This window comes from Barbus barbus (assembly GCF_936440315.1).
Source record: "Barbus barbus genome assembly, chromosome: 43".
Lineage (NCBI taxonomy): Eukaryota > Metazoa > Chordata > Actinopteri > Cypriniformes > Cyprinidae > Barbus > Barbus barbus.
Genome location: NC_136721.1, coordinates 18194369 through 18215594, shown reverse-complemented (window position 1 = coordinate 18215594; position 21226 = coordinate 18194369). Strand labels below are relative to the sequence as shown.

Here is a 21226-nt window from a genome sequence, read left to right as displayed (position 1 = left end):
CTGATTTCAAGAATCTGGCACCATCACCATGTTGCACAAGGTCACAGATACTCTGACCCAATAACCACAGCTAGTATATCCCAATCTATTGGCATTTCTAACATGCATAGCTGTTTTCAGTGCTATTCACAGTTTCACAGGAAGAACAACTTGGCACAGGCATATTAGAAATTATCAACAACCAATAAAGCTGCATTTCCCATCATTTTCCATTCACAGAACCTCCCAAAATCATGTCAAGCTCTTTTATGCCATCAATATACTGTAAACCATCACCTTGAGCATTGCCTCCAGTGATCTATTTTTCTATCTCCAAAACATTTTCCAAGCAAACCAGCTGAAATGGATCCCAGATATCAGCTCCCACATTCCTCTCATTGAGAGAAAAAGCATTTGACTGCGATTATCTAGTTGTTTCCCTGGATCTCCCCCTACAGGCCAAAGAGGGAACATTCTCAGTAGGGGAAAGAAGAGGGAAGGGCCTTCTGCTCCTTTCCACCATGTTGTAACCACAGTGTTTACTGATACGACGAGCCAGACAGGGAACGTTTTCCATGGAATATGGGGTACTGGATTGGGATTTGGCTTGACTGGGGATAGCAGACCTACATATTTAGAGTTTATATTAAAAAACAAATCGAGATATAATATATGATTGAGAACTTAATCTATATCTAAGAACTCCATTTTATGGTGCTTAATATTATACATCCACATATAAAAGACTATACTAGGGTTTGTAAAAAAAAAATAATTCTAAGCCATTATCTGGGTATAACCCCATGATGTAATTTTTCTCATGAATAAATATCAGCTAAAATACAGAAGACTAAATCATCTTACTGTTTTATTAAAGCTGGGTGGGATATAGTTTTATGACCTATTTTGGTGTCTATGGAGAGCGCAAATGCAGCATTACTTTTCAACTCTCCACCTATAAACAGGTTTTTCCATTCCACATGCATACGATCAGCTTCTCAGGTATCTGCAAAGAATTAATCAGCCACCCAGTGGGATTTTTAAGACTTGACTTCATTAATCTGAGCTGTGTATTCTGAAGTAAACGGTGACTGGGGTTTGTATCATGCCGTTTGGCGGCAGAGATCAAAGTGCAAACAACAAAACCCATGAGGATTTTGTTGACCTCACCTTCCTAATAGTTTCAACACACACTGCAAGCTATGAGCGCGATGTCTTAATGAGGGCATATGAAATATGAGAGTGCTAAAAATGATTCACACCTTCATTTCAGTTTAATATCCAATTACGTGTGCAACCAAACGTCAGAGCTGAAGGAATCGTACGTTGTGTCAGCTGCGGTTGTGACTCATGCATGAATGGCAATCAATGAAGACAACAAAATACAAGCCAAGGCATAGGGCAATGTGACCAATCCATTCAAAAGCAATAAATACGCTAAACAAGGGCTGAAACCATTTGACAATACAAAATGATTACACCATACGAAGCCAAAATGCATATAGCATGAAACTCGACACAACTTTGTTCCACTGCGTTTGGTCAATTCACATTTGGAGGAATACAAATGCGGGGAAATAAGAAGATCGAGGGGAAAAAACAACAGGCCTCATTCTTTAGGTATTGCAGTAAAGACTAACCACTAAACTGTGTCATCAGTCTTGTCACAGAACCTGTTTCTCATTAAAGCCTCTCTGCAACTGGACGGGTTCAAATAGTTCTCTCAGGAAACATACAAAAAGCATGTTTTCAGATTTACTGCAGTCTAGTCTCCTCGCATTGGCAGCCTAGGATCTCTCAACAGGCCCGGGCCTGCAAATTGTTTCTTCCTCAACAACATGTCTATGTTTGGAAATAGCATACTACCAACCACACCACCATTTCTGTAGTACATGGTATGCATACTGCGAAAATTATGCATGAAATGAAATTACTAACAATACTTGGCAAAAAGAAGAAATACAACAGAGCACACAATAAGAAATACTGTATCCCACAATGCAATGCCTCTACAATTTTCTTGCCATTTTCAACATCGATATTTGATCTGACTGCCAAAAATGTTAACATTTTTCAGACAAATTCAGATTTAAATTGCAACGTAACCATATTTGTTTTTAAAACCGTACGGCACTAGTTTCATTAAAAATGGTAGCCAACTAAAGAATTTAGCCTATAGTTGTATACTGTATACTGGTTTCCAATGCTATTTAAAGTCGGCATGAAGCAGAAGCTGTGATTGTCTTTCTGTGATGTATATCCAAGTAAAACAGCTTCTCGAATGAGAGAAAAAAAAAATGTAGGACAGAACTTGATTTTGCCCATTTAGGATTTTTTACATCATTGAACCGTTGCGATATACGTCATTGGAGAACAGATATCGTTACGAAGGCGATTTTTGATTAAAAATGACACAAGAACTAAAAAAAATTAAAGATGTTCACAAATAAATCATTTATAATAAAAAATAAGAATTGAAAATGTAGATTTCACGGTGGCTTTATTAAAGACAAAACAGCGAATAGAACGTTTTGGGATGCTTGCTAGGTCTCCACTCTTTAAAGGCATCTAAAATTCTCAGGATCCAGATCAATGAAGACGTCAAAACAGGCAGAACGAGCAAATGCAAACTAAAGAAAGGTCCCGGACATTAAATCAGATGATAAAACTGAACCACCACCTGCTTGCTGCCCAGTATTCAGAAACCACTCCTCTTCCCTTGCTTTATATTTTTCTAAAGATTTGTGCCAACAGAAGCAGCAACCATCTGACCACAGATGCTATTAATCCCCAGGATTTTTTTCAAGACTTCAAACATTGACTCAGACCTCTGTGAAGGAAGGAAAAGCCACTGTTGAAGCTCAAACGGATTTTGACACTGCGTGCTCTTGTTTCAGCTGAGAGGGCCGTTGACTACAGGACTGGCTGAAAGCTTAAGAGGGAGACTGGCTGCCATATTTCAGTCATTTCTCAGAGCCTTCCTCTCCTCTGAACGTCAATGGACTGAAAGTGAATGGTGAGATGAGTAAGTGATGACAAAACACAAGGAATCAAGATGACGAGTGTCAAATGATGAAAATTAAGAACCAGCAAGATGAAGAACCCAAGCACTTAATCACTGAAGGTGTTCCTCCATTGGTTTCATACCTGCTTTCACAACGATGGCCTCCGTTGAGGGAGAAAGAGCTTCGAGCTGACTGCTCCTCTTTTCTTTTCTCCTCCCGCATGCAAGCATTCAACCGGCTTGTTGATCATGTGACCTAAAGGCTCCCTCTATCGGTTGAGCTAGCTAAAGCTCACACTGAGCATGCTCAGTCAGTTCAAATTTAAAAAAATTTCTCCTGACAGCAGGGCAACAACGAATTCAGGCAGCCATTTCATTGCTGGAAAGGAGCAGGAAAGGTATGGTGAAGCTACAGAAACATGAAGCTCTACTGTCTACTACAGGAACCAGAAGCAAGACTGCATTATCCTTAATCTGCTGTCATCTCTCAAGAGATCTCTTTGGAGTCCCTTAGTAGAGCACGGATTTCACAAGAGACACAAGGCCCTGAGAAACCAGTGGCAGAAACATTACTTAGTGTTGGTAGTCAAATCAAAGCTGATTGGTACATTTGTATTTTAATCAGATGCAGAAATAAACATGCTTTATATGGGTTGGTGGTCCAGTATGTATGCATAGGCTAATGAAAAACAATGAAGAGCGGCTGTAGTCTTTACGAATCAGCTTCAATTTCTCTGTATCCAAAACTGAAATCGCTTATATTAAACAATGGTTGTGTACTGGAGGCCATGAAGGTAAACTGACTCCATCAAAAGAGCATATTTCACAGATACAGTTTCAACAGTACAATCGGGGTATATTTCAACCAAATATTTAGTAATCATGAGGAAACAGACTAGCTCAAGACAAAACTATTTAAACTGTGGTTGTTTCATTTAATTCTTTCCCATGAAAAAGTAATTTAAATATCCAATTAAATAAAAAAATAGGCTTTAAGCCCATATTATGAGCTTTTTGCTCTGGGACTTTTTGTAATTGTGTATTTAGTCATTTCAGGGAAAACAAATCAACGATTGATAACTCATCAAGCTCTACACTGTTTTTTTTGTTTTTTTCGTTTTTTGGAACAATGCAATGTCTGTCACTTTTTAAAAAAAAATTTTTACTTTTTTTATGATAGGACAGTTTTAGCGTTCACAGGAAGTGGGAGAGAGAAGGGGGGAATTTGGAAACGTCCTCGAGTCAGGATTTGAACTCGGGACACTGGTAAGCGCAACGGCACAGTATGTTGGCGCACTACCCACAAGGCTATCGGCACCAACATATGTCTGTAACTTTTGGTCAATTTAATGTGTCCTTGGCAAAAATAAAAAGTATTATTTTATTTTTAAAAATCTGAGCCCAACTTTTGAACGGTAGTGTATATATGTGAGTTACTGTATTTCCTCCAAAATTGCCAGGAACCATGTAGTATTTCTAAAAAAAAAAAAAAAACAGATCTTCACAGCCTCCCCTTCATGACACAAATCAAGCCTATATCTCCATTTTATCAGAGCAATACAAAGCGGGAGGCCTAATTAGTTCATATAACATAGCTCTGTAGCCTGTAGATTTCACTCTGAAAGAAATCTAGTGCTCTCATAATAACCAGTACTGTATATTGATAACAAATGTGGGTTTACATAGCTGTTCTATTGCTCTAAATTCTTCCACAGTCCTAATGCATTTCTCCAAGACAGATGCAATAGGGTTATGAATATATTGAGTATGAGAACTATGAATGCTACGATAGCTAAACTTTCACAGCAATGAAATAGATCTTAAGTATGAAATTCCTTTTGATTTTGCAAGAATCATTTCTCAACACACGTCAAGGCCCCGTCTTGCAACCTTGGCAGGGGCAGAAACGTCTCTTGATTTTCATTCTGCCAAAAACTGCACTACTGCCGCCACCACCACAGAACAGGACTTCAACTGAACCCTGCATACTAGGGGTTTCACTCAGCCATTTTGTAATCACCTCATACCACTGACACAGAGAGTCAGAGAAACCGATTTCCCAGAAGCCATGATTATCATACTGAAGACCCTCAAGATGTTTCTTTTTTTTAGAGAGAGCAACAATGTAGTTTCATATCTTCCAGCTGGGAAACGGATAACATCTTCTGTGCTTTCCTGGTTTTCTACAGCACAGTGGAGGAAAACAATGAGAGGGAAGGAGGGAGAGTTACAAACAAAAAGAAAAAAGAGCGACAGTGTGGCTATTCACGACTCGTTTTGATGGCCTATCATTTCTTTGCATTTCTCTTGAATCTACAGCATTTTCTATCACAAAAGAAATAGCAATATAAAACATGGCATGCATGGCTCCAGGCATGCAAACAAGCTTTTTACAAATGCAGAGGGATCCTAGTATTCACCTGAAAGGAATCTACAACAGGACCAGCCAGCAAAACCAAGCTCATTGCCAGCAAGAGTATAGCACCGGTCTATGTTTTGCACTGCTGATTATAGGCGGCCGATGTCAGCACTCGGGTATCAGGAAAAGCATCAAGGATTGCCTGCATAATCGGCTCGATTTGCTTGGCTGCTCAAGTTTATCCCATTTGCAAGTTCTTCTTTTCTGCCATCGAAGACAAATTCAAAAACGTTGTAGTAAACCATCTAATAATGCCAATAATGTTCTTGTCTAAGATTTGACAGGAACTTGTACTGCATTGTACTGCATGACTTGAATGAGTGATGAAATAAATCTATCCTGTAAACAGATTAAGAAAATGTGTGGTTATTCTTTTAAAAACGTCAAAGCTGATGAAGAGGCCAATTAAATAGGGTTATGGGGTACAGCTACACCACAAAAAATCCTTCCAAGGAAAACATTCGGACGTCAGATTTGGGATGAGCACAGGACCAAGTCTTGCAAAACTGAGATTGCTACAAGTTCCTGTTCAACTTCAAGCAGGCCCGCTCTTCAGATCCTGGAATGTGAGCTTAATCAGTTCATCACAGATGAATCAAATGAAATCCAAAAGAAGAAGAAAAACTCATTTCCAAGCAGTAAAACAGTGGATTTTTGGAGCACCGAGTCTATTTCTTTTAAAAAACCTACAGCAAACCAGTTGGGAGCAGCTATCTGGAAATACTTGTTCCTTTGACCACAAAAGCAAAAATGGAGATGGAAATAATCCTACTTCATCAGAGGTCAAACCATCCAGCAACATACCTTTACCTGCCTTAAGCAGTGGTCTTCATTCATGGGGGAGGAGGAAACAAATTTACACTCTCCAAACGACTAGCTATCTTCCCACACATGCACCGTCCCTGAGCACAGGTCACATGACCAGCTCTCTGTAAAAAGCTCTGACATGGCCCACACTGAGCATGCTCAGATGGAGCTCTACTGTTCTTCACGAAGAAGGAAGAGCAGAAAAAAACAACACTGCAGCCATTTCATGGAACGGGCTCTAGCTACAATCAATGGGCTCTTTGGTGTGTTTAACGCTGTTACTGTTGCTCAATCTAATACCCTTGTAATATTGCGAAGAGAAGCAATACATTAACAGCACATTTTTGAATACGCATATTTATCAATGTTTCATTGGGTTTTGAAGTGTCAAACCTGTGCATTTACACATAATAAACTAATTATTAAGCATCAAACTTTGTTTCCTGCAATAAAACAAAAGGGCAATTTCAAGCCATGTGGTTTGGATTTAAGCAAATCACATCCTTGATCCAAACTGAAACAATGTTTTAAAAATGCAAAAGGAAACTGTCTGAATCATTTGTCTATTAAAATTGGTTTCACGCATCTAACATTTTTATCCAGCTGCTTTGAAATTTTCATGTCAACAGGACTTGTAAATTAGAGATCATTAAAATGCACACTATCTGGAAATGATTAATTATGATCAACTGTATATGAAAAACACTCAAAATAATCAGTTAGACTAGATATGTTTTCCAGCAGGGAAACTGAGGTTGAGACCATTGTCTAATGTAGTTCCTTTTTATTTCCCAAAAGCAAGTGACTTGAGTAGATCTACAAAATAAAACATGAAGTCTTAACTATAAGCAAACCATAAAACAACAAAATAAATAAATAATTGATAATTTTTTGAGGCCAAAAAAATTAACCAAAAAAAAGAGCTCCTCTCTGACAACACACTTTGACTGCGCGGTGTCTATTTCTTGCACACAATGTGGATAAGCTACATTCATGACCAACAAAAATAAAGCTAGAGTAGTAGGGCCCTATGATTTCTGTAATGTTGGAAATGTGAACAGAATCATGGAATCCAGTTATTAAAATGGAATTTACTGTATAACATGGAATGTCGTGGAATTTGGCAATATTTGGATGAATAAATCAAAAGTAGTGCTACAGACTGAGTGTGTGAATATTAGGGAGTAGGGTTGGGCGATATGACCCAAAATCAAAACCTCGATTAAGATTATTGAATGATGTTTTTTTTTTTTTTTTTGCCTTCGTAGTTCATTACAGGTTTTTACCGTAAATACACTCAACTAAAGGTGGGATTTTTTTTTTTGTACATTTCTCTTCTTTGTGATTTTAAAATAATCGAAGGAAACAAACTATTTATCTGTTTCAATATTTCGAACAATAAATTCAAAGCTTGCTTGAAATGACGACGTCTTAAGAAAAATTCACATTTCCGTTTTATTGTAAAAGCAAGTTTCTTAAAAAAAACACACAGAAAATAGCTTTTATATTTTGCAAACAAAATAAATTAATATTGCCATGTCAAAAGTAGAAAATAACCAGCATCCCTTCCAAACAAATTCATTTTAAATATTGTCATGTGAAAAGTAGAAAATAATAACTTGCATCTGATTAAGAGAAAGAGCAGGGCATCATCTCAGTGATCTTGTCCTGTCACGCTATATGCGCAAGTATTTACTCTAGATTCTTAATACACAGAACACGTCTTTGCATCTAAATCCGCGAGACGCAGTGCTCAGGAATGTTTAAAAAAACCGTGAAGTGCAGAATGCCTACTCTGTATGAGAAGTGATAAGGCCAAGAAATTATTTGATATGTTTAGTAAGTGTGATTTAGTTTAATCCCCTATATTGTTTATGGATGATTGTATTTTATTTTATTTTGTTATTTTTGAATCATTTCTTGTATGGCGGTTTCTCTGTTATAATTTGAGTAATATGAATGTCTCAGTCTGTGAGAACTTATAGGTGTGTTTATGTTAGCCTATTTTGTTCTGTAAAGATGTTGTTGAAATGCAAAAAAAAAAAAAAGAAAAAAAACAGAATGCCTACTCTGTCATGTTGCCGTCGCATACAAAAGTTACCATACCAACCAAAGCTCGCAACACTTGCCCCACCTCCAGGGCCTTCTGATTGCTCCACTGTATTAGAACTTGCATTGATGAGCGACTCTGCGTGTAAAAGTTTACATTTTAATGTGGCACTCATGTGTGAGACACTGCAAAAGATGCGAGCGCAATAGTCATATAGCACCAACTATACACGAGGTAGTATGTTTTTTTTAAGGGGAAAGTATTAATAGTATTAAAAAAACTAAATAACCGACATGGGAAAATTACGTCGGTTAGAGGTTCCGAATCGATTAATTTTCGATTAATTGTGCAACCTTATTAGGGGGCGCTTAAAAAACACAGTTTTCAACTAAAAATTAAATGTATGCGTTTTGTTTTCTTACGCGATAAAGATATTTTGGGGCCTAAAAACAAATGCTTTTGAAAACGGGTTTCAAAGCGTACATTATTAGAATTCGATACCGTTATCGTCTAAATTTAAACAGCAAAAACAAGTATTTGTGAAAATGGTGAAGTCATGCGCATGCGTATTACCTGATCAGTCTATAGGCATGCGCAATTTCTTTACAAAATGACATCTACTGGCCTGGCATGCATAATACAACGTTTTAGTTGAATTGGTTTGAAAGGAGATTGTTTTGTACGTGAAACTTTTCAAAAACGCAAATTAATTCTATTTAGCCAAAAGCATGAAACTATGAAATGTAGTATGAAAAACCATCCCATTAAAACCAAAGACATACATTATTTGGTTGCTAATTTGGAAGGACAGCCCGATCTAACTATTGTCTGTATTTTGCATTTTGTTGCAATAAATGGTTATCTAAGGCCACAGTTCCACTAGCCAATTTTTCAGCAGATTTTCAGTCGCAAGTTTCAAACCACCAAAATAAAAGCTTGGTTTACCTTGAAGAAATTATGACAGAAGTATATTACTATCTTACAGTAGTAAGTGCTTCTCAAAATAATAATACCAGCACAGTTAATTAAAATATCACACAATTTTGCATCCATGTTTTAATACAAATCTCTGTAGCGCAGAGAAATTAATTAATTAATGGAATTGTTTAAATTTCATTTGATCTCATTTAAAGGGATAGTTCACCCAAAAATGAAAATGAATTATTATTACATTTAGAGGAGAGCATGCGCATGCATCCTGATACTTTACAAAATGGTGCCCTAGGGTGACGTGGAGGAGAAAAATTATTAAATAAAGTTATTTTAGCTTTCTGTTCACACAAAAAGAATTCTCGTAGCTTCATAAAATTACGGTTGGACCACTGATGTCACATGAATTATTTTAATGATGCCCTTACTATGTTTCTGTGCCTTGATCATTGTAGGACCCTTGCTGTCTATGGAGGGTCAGAAAACTTTCAGATTTCATCAGAAATATCTTAATTTGTGTTATGAAGATGAACGAAGGTCTTACAGGTTTGGAACGACAAGAGGGTGAGTAATTAATGATATAGCTTAATTTTCATTTTTGGGTGAACTATCCCTTTAAAAAGACAAATAAATTGTTAAAAGTGACATATCATGAAAATCCTACTTTTTCCCTTTTAAAGTGCTATAATCAGGTCCCCCGGTGCATCTGCCAACCCAGAAAACGTGAAAAAGAACAACCCAATAATTTTTTTAATAAGCCTTTCTCTGCAAGCTTGTGAAAAAATGAGCTGCTCAGATTTTGCTCCCTCTGTGAAGTAGAAAGTGTGTTTTATTATACTACTATTATACTACCACCCACGGCGCCGCCATTGTGTTTTCGCATGCAACAACGGTGTACCCATTCTAACGCCATGGCGAAAGTTCGAGCAAAGCATGCTAACTGTTCTGTCTTTGTCTGCACTGACAAGCACAGAACACTACTTAGAGTCCCAGCCTCAGGAGACAAGAAAGTGGATTTATTGATTAATTTACTTTATATTACGCTGATGCCACACAGATCTAATATAAACATGCCATTTCTTTCCCAGCTGTTTACTTCCACAGACATAACTGACTGTTTTTGAACTCATATGTGTTTTTAACATAAACTTGTGTGTATTTGACAGTTTAAGCGCAATAAGATGTGAAAGAGAACTTAGTTTATTACTCACATGGCATATGACAGACGCTCTCTGTGCGCGTGCTTCAGATGTGTTCAGAAGTTTAAACTAATGTGGTTTAAAATGCATGATTTCAGCGAGATAGACATGATAATCAAAACCAAGCAGATGGTTTTTAGCTGTGTATTTGAGGTATGAGCTGTAAAGGCACAGCCCTATTCTAGAAAAGGGGGCAGGGAGCAGCAGCTCATTTGCATTTAAAGAGACACGAAAACAAAAGGAAATCCTTTTTATTTTTAAAGTTCTGTTTTGTGACACTATTTGTGCCGCAGATATTATTACATATCTTTCCACATTTACGAATATACTGTAAATAATGTACAGATTCTACAGTATAAAAGAAAAAAGCACATTTTAAAATATAAAGGAAAAACAAAATAGTATTTTATGCTATTTAAAGGCATCTACAAGTAAAACATTTACAATATTAGGCCTATAAATTATTTGCCACAATACAAAAATAATGTTGGCCATCAACGAAAAACTATGCTTTGTGGGGTCAATGTAGTTATAGCATCTACCAACTAAATATATATTTATTAATTACAATTACCTAAAAAATTAAGTCTTTTCCTTTTTTTACGCAGAAAAAAAAATTATGCAGAGCATACAATTTGATAAATTTGTTTCACGAATTAAAATTGTTTCTTGATTTTTAGTTGTATGTTTTATTTAAACAGTCAAAAAAAAATGAGACGGTTGGTGTGCAAGACCACGTCTCTCAACCTGAAAGTTAACAGCCGCAGTAACTTCCTGTTAAGTTAATGACCCTGCTGACACTCAGACAGCATGTCTGATATCACCACTGCACTGGCAGTTGGTTGGGCGGGATCTTATGGCCGTGGCCATGACCAGTGAGCTCCTACTCACTCCAAACGGACTCGCAATCATTTAAATGAGTTACTGTTATTGTTGTAGCATCTGTTTTAGATTTATCCATTGCTAAACATCAAATACAAAACACACAGATTGTGGTTGCCACATGGGTGTTTCCTGACCACAACAAGATTAACAGTGCTGGTAATCAAACTAACTAGTTTGCACCAAACATACTAACATAGCACATTCCATTCAGGCCAAAGAGTTCAACTTCAGTCTCAATCATCACTAAAACAAGGCTTTTATCCAAGTAAACATGACTGAATGTTAGCTTTTTCAATAAGTGGCTAAAGAAATTTAATTATGGACAAACTGTCCCATTTAAACCAAAGACATACATCCTCTTTGCAACTTTCTCTGAAAACCGCCCTTCTTTTTTTAGCTGCCTAACGCCATGCAGCGTCCCACTAGTCAGTTTTGCAGCAGATTTTTTCATTGCATATGATTCACCAAAGCATATTGTTTTTGATCAACATTATGATATTAAGAAATACAGGAATTATCACCTGATAACCTGAATAGATTTATTTGAAAAGAATTAATCATTCCACAGTTAGTGGGATGATTTTGGGGGAGCACATCTGCACAGAAAATTAAAAAGAATTTAAAAATACTTTTTACTTGCCAAAATTTTTACTAGCCTTGCAACACTAAAATAAATAAACAAAAACAAATAAACAAATTACAAGCAATAAAACAAATAAATACAATACAACAAATATACAATTAAAATAAACAGGTTTAATTTTTCAGGTTGGTCTAACAATAGCATTCAGGTACAGAAATCATATGCAAAATAACACTGCATAGTCTGCACTGTGTAAAGTAAATAATTAATCTTTGTTAAAGCTACAATTGTTATTTGATCGAGAACAGCTAATTATTTTCTCGTTGTCATTTCTTGTTTGATTAACATTAATGACATAGACAGAAGCAAGTACATTATAAAGCACACATTCATTGAATTGATACACATCCAATTTCTTTCTCAACTGTTTGTTTACTTAAAGCTACAGTCCGTAACTTTTTTGTGTTTAAAATTTACAAAATTAATATAATAAGCGAGTACATCATGAATCCATTTTCCAAACCATGTTTTTGGCTTATCCTTAAAGGAGTCCTATTATGCTCTTTTACAAAGTCTTGATTTTGTTTTGGGGGTGTACTAGAATATGCTCTCATGCTTGGTGTTCACACAACACCAAGGCATATATATATATATATATATATATATATATATGCAAATTAATTCGCTGTTGGACCGGGAGAGCTCGATATTTCCCGGTAACGCTGTACACAAAGCAGAGCTCCGCTCACAAATGCTGCTTTATCAGACATTACAGGCAAGATTAAATGAAAATGACATACAAAATTTTCTTAAGACAGTAGGTTTCCTTCAGAAATACAGTGATATAAAAACACCCGCACCGGGTTTCGATTTTGAAACGTGCAGTGCTCAACCAAGCGTTCATCCCACCGCCAACCATTCAAATTTCCGTAGGTGGGATCAAATTGTTAGGTGTCTAAAGATTGCCACCCCTACGCATCAGGTTTCATCCTAGCCAAACAAGTTTTTTTTTTTTTCCCACTGAAAATTTTTCAACATGCCCACCTTCCTTGACTTCATGTCAAAGACACCCATGTAGATCAGTTTTCTAAGACAACAAAGTCAACTTGAGTCAATCGCTGGATTTAGTCACTAATGTATTTGCATCTACCTGGAACTTAAACATTAAGGCATGAACACTACAACACAAGAACACTCCAATGAGAATTTCTCAATTGGCCATTTTCGTGATGTCTCCTACAAAACCTTTCTCCAACAGAGGCTTGCATTACAGCCCATACTATCCTGCAGCTTCGTGTACATTAGCCCTCATACCGTCCTTCCTACAAGAGACACTTGAAACTGTTGAAAAGACCCAACCACCGGGCTCCCCCTGTCGGTAAACACGTGGAAGTTCTCTCCTATGGATAAACTTAGTAATGTGTTTGATTTCCTCCATATAGCAAGCACCTAACACTCTGCAGTAATAAAGCAGCATGGCTGTCAGTAATAAAACAGCAGTGCATTCAATTTGATCCAATATACTAAATATTTGAGCCATGCAAAAAAAGACTAAAACATTACTTAATACCTCCTCCTATGAACATGACTAAACAAGGAGGCACCTGTCAAAAAATCCTAAAGGACTGTATACAGGATTTTAATAGGAATTTATTTAATAATTTTGAATTAATTCTTAATACTTTGTCTATATGTTGAAAAAAAAATATGTTAGGGTCTTTAGGATGATTACAGAAATTCCAAATAGGGTCATAACAAATTTAATTTGGGACATAACAAACGCGCCTCTAAAACCCTTTCACATGTAACGTTAATCAATGTAACTTCATTTTAACCACAAAACACTCATGTTGACAAGTGCTTTAGCACCAATAGCGCTTAGCTACAGCTTCCTGCATGACAGACACTACAAAACTACTAATATTATTAAAATATTCCCAAACAAAAGGGAAAGCCCGCTGGGTGTTTGGTTGAGTTACGAAGGTAAAGATTTGTGGTTGAAGTACAATAATATAACAATGTATTTACAATAGCAACACAGCAGCAGCATCTGAAGCCGGATAGTGCCCTGGAACCAGCATAACAACAATCACCTTGTCGTGTACAAAGAGCACAGGCGAACAGTATTCAGGTTTCCAGGCAACAGCAGCCGCAATGCAAAAGGGGAGGCCGCCCCATTATTTCCCTTCACAAAGCTTCACGCACACTCGCTCGCACAAAAGCCCCGAGTTTTCACACTGAAACAGACCGTCAGGCGGGCTCTTTGAAAGACCGGTGACGAAACCTGCCCAGGATAGCCGCTCAAACCCTCAACCACCTGCTTAATATGCCTCACACGGTCTATCAATCAGTCGTTGAGTCAAACTGCCCAAAACCGCATCAGTACACAGGTAAACAAAGTAACAACGTAGAATCGTTGCTCTGCTCTTACCTCAGTTTTCATTGAAGCCATGGCTCCTCACCCCGAGACCCCGCCCCCTTTTGCCTACGTCACGAATTCACTTTCTTTCAGTGAAGTCCGACTCATTTCTGAGAATCGGTTCTTTCAAACGGTTCAAAAACACGGTTCATGATTATTTTTACGCCATCTACATGCCAAAGCAAGCTTTTCATTATTAATACAAAAATAAAATGATGAAATTTCTAAAATAATAAATAAATAAATAAGCTTTTAGTTATTTTGGAGTTGTCCTCAGTTGGCTTTTGGTCAAATTTCTGAGGCAGATTCAGAAATTCATTGACACCCAAAAACTAAATCGTAAAGCTGTCAAATTTTATTTATTTGTTTGTTTATTATTTTATCTTATTTTATTTTACTCCCTGCCTGTATTTGTAAATCTTTAAATCCAATTTAAAAAAAGAAAACACACGCAGAGTGGCATATTACATTATCTAAATTAAAACGTTCCTGTTAATTGCGTTTTTAAATTCTGTTTTATTACTAAGTGTTTTATTGTTTTATTATGTCACAGTTCAATTTACTGCAGCCACATGCAGCTCACTAGACAGAATTGAAAGCTGAAAATATAATAGGCCTATGTGGATTAAACTCATATTTCCAGTAGGTTTCACTTGTAAAACTTCTGTTTTAAAGTAGTTTTTCCTCATCATTCAAATCAAATATCAGCTTACTCATCTGTTCTCGATTCACTGCGAATCCGATATGTGTGAATCAGTAGTGAGTTGGGCCGATTCAGTTCAATTCGTAATTGTTCACACTAGCCCTCCGTCCCAATGTGCATACTATCCACCCTATCTGCCCTAAATAGTATTGAAAATTACTACTATCACATAGAATTTAGGATGGATAGTATGAACATTGGGACGCGGGGTAGTTTTGTCAGATATCAATCGATTCATTTAAAGATTCAGATTCATTTAAAAGATTTGAATTCCATTCTTGAATTGGACAGGGCTAACCTTTGCTCATTATCTTTAGGCCAGATAGTGGGCCTATAAAAACCTCTCTTTTTTTTGTATCGCGTCTATTTCTAACCATGCCATTTTAAAACCAGTTGGGTTGAAGCTGGCCTCCCATCCTAGCAGAGATGAAAACCTCCTTAAACCCCTCTGAGTCTCTGACAACAGCCAACAGGCTAACCAAGATCACAAAACCAGCATACGCATTTTACTTCAGCAGAGAGGACATTTATTTCTGACCACCCATCAACATAAATACACATTTCTTTCTGGTTTCCTCACTCCCTCTTCTCCTTCCCAGGCTTCAGAGTGTCTACCATCCATGCCGACTACACACCAGTGTCCATGTCCTTATGTGGCACTATGATAATGATGGATTGGGATCAGTTTCTATGGCAACAGCAAAGAGGCAGCAGGCAGTGCTGGAGGTGTAGCTGGTCGCCTCGATCTTTTACCCCCTATTTCCTTCTGCTGCCATCCAGAAAACTGTGTGCGAGTGAGAATCGTCTTAAAAACCACATAATCAAAGGATATTCTGAATTATGTTTATTTAGGTGTATTTATTTAGGACTGTAGAATGACACAATGTGATACAACAAATTGTTTCATAATCATTACTAATATGATTTTTGTCATTTTTTATCATTTAAAATGAAAGTTGCAAAGGATCATGTCTATTTTTTATCAGTTGTCCATCAATCATCTCTGTGAACATGTATTAATTAAAAAAAATTCACCGCAAAATTACAATTTGCTAAAAACACTCACCCTCAGGCCATCCTGTAGATGAGTGTTTATTTGGAGATTTGAAGAAATTTAGCATTATATCACTTGCTCCCCAATTGGACCCTATGCAGTGAATGGGTGCCGTCAAAATGAGAGTCCAAACAGCTGATAAAAAACATCACAATAATCCACACATCAATTAACATCTTGTGAAATGAAAAGCTGCATGTTTGTAACAAATTCATTAAGATGTTTTTAACTTGCTTCCTGTTACACTTTAACCATTGCTTCTGGCTAAAAAAGGAGCTCTATCGATTTTGCTTTCACTAGTGAAAAAGTAATCTTGTCTGAATCAGGAGAAAGTTATGCACAGATCAAGCACTGTTTACAGCAAAAATTAGTCTAAAACAGTTCTTAACAAATATGCTGGTGGATTTTGACATGAGAGGACAAAAAGGGATGAATTTTTCCACTGGAGGAAGTGTTATTATGGACGTGTATTTTGGCCAGAAGCGATGGTTTACATAAAAAAATAAAACTTCAGTGATTGAATGGTTTCATTTAAACACACAGATTTTCACTTCACAAGACATTAATTGATGGACTAGAATCGTGTGGATTACTGAATTATTGTGGTTTTATCAGCTGTTTGGACTCTCATTCTGACGGCACCCATTCACTGCAGAGGATCCGTTGGCGAGCAAGTGACGTAATGCTAGATTTCTCCAAATCTGTTCTGATGAAGAAACAAACTCATCATCATCTTGAATGGTGTTAATTTTCAGCAAATCTCAATTTTATGGGAAATTATTTCTTTAAGTAAACAAATCAATTCTGATTTCACACTGAACTGCTGAATGAACAAATAAATATTTTAATCACTTGTTGTGAGTAAATAAGCATGAGTCATTTTAAAATGAGAAATTAAAATGAGCAGCACCTTGGGGTGAAAAATTGAGAATTGAAGTGACTTTATTTGCTGTACAAGTTTCATTCGGTCACATCTTTACATAGAACACTGATCCACAATCGTGCTACTTTATTTCAAAACCTGCTGGTAAATCCAGGGAAAGAAAAGTACCACACAATGATGAAACAAAACTTGATAAAGCTGTTGAACCTTTGGAGAAAAGGAAAAGACAGAACATAGCACATGTAAATAAACAACGAATAAGTCCATACTGCAATGTCAGCAATTTCAGAAATGGAGGACTTGCACATTTATAATTTCTTTTACTTTCAGTGCTAAAATAACTAACTACCTACTATTCCTTATGACCTTTTCTGCTGCCAACAGAAAGCCAAAGAGGCTCGAGAGGCAAATGTAGAGAACAGTAAAAGCAATGTGATGTTATGTCAAAGTACTTGTTATCTTTACAATTACAATGGGAGCAGGGATGCATCAGATTCACATTTAAGGCAAAATGTGGTTTAAAATACAGAACAGGCATTCAAGTCAGGGGGTTCTTTACTGGATTTTGATGATGAACGCTAAAAATTTGATTTGAATGTTCTTTTTTCATTTAAATGTTCTTAACATTTGTGCAATGGCTGAGATTTCAACAGAGTGCTGCTCACAGTGAAGAAACACAATCTCAATTTAACTTTATAGCTGCACTGTTAGAAGTCACAGTGGCCTGCTGGGATACAATCAGGAAAGTCAAAATCGGTTGAAATTAATATGAATGGGTCATTCTGTAAAATCAGTACCTTCTGCAGTCTAATACGATCATTCAAAAGTACATTTTTGTATTATGTCTGCAATATAATGTTTAACTGGTAATAAATTGCATTGATCCATTTCATGCCACAAATATCAATTTTTTTAAATATAATTTCCACAATCAATTCATTACAATCTGACTGTCAATATACTCCAATTTTCCCTACTGACAAGTGTAACAAAATATAAAATAAAGTGAAAGTGTTTGTATTCTAAAAGGATTATAATGTTGATACGACAATGTTTTTGTGAGTTATGGAATAGTTCAGTTCTTTCAAAGGGAGAAATGTGATGCAAACAGTGGGAACACATAACCCCGGCACAATAAATCCTTTTTTATGTCCAGTAAAATCAAAAATATATATACAGAGAATAATTGCTAGCTTTTATGTCTATATTTTAGTTTTCATCAAAATGTACACAGGCTAGAAAATTAATCCTCATGATGAATATAAACTAAAATAAAGCTACTGGATTTTTTGTTAATTCATTTTATGAAATATACATATTAGCACATCAGCAATTCACTGTTGAAGTAATTTTTACACCCTTTTTGTTGAATGACCCAAATGCTTTTTCTGTCAGCACTGTAAATGGTACATACTGCTATATAAATTTTAAACAAACACTCAGAGACAGAGTGAAAAGATAGAGAACATCACATAATTTAGTCTTCTAAATTTGCTTCATACGAAATCATATAGTTCTGACTTCCTTTGCTGACTGAATCAAATACTAAACTTAGTACAACACTGAACTAAAATGGAAATTGATCATTTTGATTTTGGAGAAGGAACACAGTCACACACACAGACACACAAACATATAAAAGTGCCTTTTGTGCTTCAATTTTTCAGTTCAACAGTTCGAGGGTCTGAACAAGTGTTTTGGAAAAAGTGTTTGCCATATTAAAGGACTGTACACAACAATCCAAGTACAGCCTAAGGCCTCACCGGAAATCCATCATAAATCTCCAATCGCTGTGGGCTAATATGAGAAATATCAATGCATAAACCACATACAAAGACATGTACAGTTCGAATCAGATTTCAAATGATGCATATCAGAAATTTCTGACATCTAACATATTACCAGCACTGATATTACACACGGTCTGAAAAATGACAGTTCTTTGAAATAATCATTCTAGGGTGAAATGATGATGAAAAATCTGATTATTTTGTTTTGTTTTGTGTAAAATAAGGTACAGAAATACAAAAATACAGAGTCAGGAGTCCAAAGTGTCATCCTAAAATCTCTCGACAGCCTGCAAAACAAAATGAATGTAGTTTTCTTTTAAAAATGATATGCAATGTGTTGTTCCCTTAAGCATTCAAGGAACACTGGCTACCATTTGGCCAAGTGATAACGACGTATATGCCCAAAGATGGTTGACTATATTGGTATTCCGGAGCTGTATCCACACAGTGTCCATTTGGTGATGAGATGGATTTTAAATAGTCAAATGAAAACTTCCAACATCAAACATTTTTCTTTCCAGAATAACTTTCTCTGTGGCCCAGCATCTTCGTCACGAGCCATTCCTGCTGGCATAAGCATGGAGTGCATTATGATTCATAATGATCATCACAAGGAAAGGAGTATTTATTTCCTCAACGAGACTTTCAGCTAGACGGAAATATATTTCTGCATCAATTCAGATTTTACGGAGCATGTTTTGTGAGGACCTTTATATAAGGCCAGCCTTGGTTGAATGACAAAGTATCCTCAGTGTAACTTTCACTTCAAAATGTTACAGATGCTGGTATTCGTTTCACAAGAACTCTGTGTTTGTCTCATATTGGGGTTGCTCAAGAGTGCTACATCTTCTTAGGCACTGAAACATTCTCCCTGTACAGTTTCAGGGTTGTTTTCTCCAATGTTGAAACGGTAAGTTGAAGGGATTAACTAAAAATGAAGGAAATTATCCTTTATGTGTTTTAAACAGATTTGGTTCACTGAGAAGAAGGGCCAGGTTTATGGCATGGCAGCAATGTCTGTACCGTCCAGCAGGGGGCACCGGATGAATGGCATGATGAAGAAGCGAGCCCTCTAAATGGGTCTACCTCATGCTACTGTTGAAGCTGGAGTTGTTGCTGCTGCAGCTTTCCTCATATGTGGGAGGTGGCTCTGGAAAAAAAAACATGAATAAAAACTCATAAACATACATTTAAATAAATTGAGTATATAATCAGTTACATTCACACTGTGACAGAGGCAAACTTCTTTTATAAGAGATTCACATTTACTGTGATATTTTTGGGTCAGAGTTGAATAGTCTAAATGATTTAATTTGCTCTTACTCTACGCATGGCAACAAGACAAGTTATAGCTTGTTGCGCACTCTTAATTATCAGAGGGTTGTAATGTAACCCTATATATAAACTAAATAATAACAGAAGTAACGTCTGGAATACAATGGCAAACCGATTGGATTACAACAACTACTCATGTTTCAGATCCGATTTTTTACTGTAAATGATGATGTTGACATTTGTGACCCTGGACCACAAAACCAATCATAAGGGTCAATTTTTCAAAATTGAGATTTACACATCATCTGAAAGCTTTCAAAATAAGCTGTATGGTTTGTTTTGATAGGACAATATTTGACAATATTTATATAAAATAAAAATCGATAATTTTATCCCATACAATGTATTTTTGGCTATTGCTATAAATATACCCCAGCGACTTAAGACTGGTTTTGTAGTCCAGGGTCACACATATGATTGATTAGATCTAAAGTTTTGCCTTTAGAACTACAAAGCTAGATACACACACTTGTCATTTACAAAGAATAAACACTGACCTGTCAACTAGTAAAAAACATGTCAATCCTGCGAGACTTTTTGTAGGGTAACAACCTAGACATGACATGTGCAGGGTACTAATTCTCAACTAGATTACTCACCATGTGGGTATTCCCAGGTGCTGTATTCAGGGGGCAGGATGAGGGGACAGGAAGTGGGCACTGGCGTTGTATTACCATCTGTGAAGAAAGGTATGGTGGCCCCTGTGGACAAACAGAACAGAGGAGCAGAGCCGTCGGAGGACTGGGCGGGCTGCGGCGCGACCGGACCAGACGCTTGACTGAACACACTGGGAGACATGGAGAGAGGCACACCGGACGGGTCTTGCTGAGAATGACTCTTGGTGGGGATCTCCTCGCTGTCTACTCCTCCAGCACCCAGCGCACCCCCCAGGTCGTCCTCCACAGGAGGAGCGCTGGGGACTACGGGTCCAGGGCTGAGGCTTGGCATGGCAGGCATTGGTGCGCCTTGAGCAATGGGGCGAGGAATGGAGGGAGTCAAGTTTACAGCGATGTTCCCAATGTAGATGGGTAGCGTGACCACAGCCTCAGGAGATTTTAGTGAAACCTGTGAGAAAGAGACAATTTTTAAGATGCACTCCTTGACATTAAGCTATATTTTTAGATAAATCTTAATTTGAAAGACTTCAGCAGTGGATCATTAAAATGAATCAGTTGATCTGTTGACA

The 21226-nt window shown here is 36.9% G+C and overlaps 2 protein-coding genes across 13 annotated transcripts in view; both read right to left on the bottom strand.

Moving 5' to 3' along the window:
- Window positions 1–14335, bottom strand: part of ehmt1b (euchromatic histone-lysine N-methyltransferase 1b) — a 37048-nt gene extending 22713 nt beyond the window's left edge. For 3 of the 8 annotated variants that reach the window (XM_079404463.1, XM_079404469.1, XM_079404460.1), the window contains exon 1: window positions 14288–14335. In XM_079404463.1, coding sequence (XP_079260589.1) covers window positions 14288–14308 — 21 coding nt within the window. In that variant the 5' untranslated portion in view covers window positions 14309–14335. Of the gene's footprint in view, window positions 1–276; window positions 381–6206; window positions 6322–14287 lie in introns of those variants that run through there. The other 5 variants (XM_079404461.1, XM_079404466.1, XM_079404467.1 and 2 more) reach the window with 5 other exon arrangements.
- A 2610-nt stretch (window positions 14336–16945) lies between these two features.
- arrdc1b (arrestin domain containing 1b) overlaps window positions 16946–21226 on the bottom strand; it is a 33460-nt gene continuing 29179 nt past the window's right edge. For all 5 annotated transcript variants that reach the window (XM_079404709.1, XM_079404711.1, XM_079404713.1 and 2 more), the window contains 2 exons: window positions 20640–21105; window positions 16946–19855 (listed from right to left, as the gene is read on the bottom strand). In XM_079404709.1, coding sequence (XP_079260835.1) covers window positions 19788–19855; window positions 20640–21105 — 534 coding nt within the window. In that variant the 3' untranslated portion in view covers window positions 16946–19787. The remainder of the gene's footprint in view (window positions 19856–20639; window positions 21106–21226) is intronic.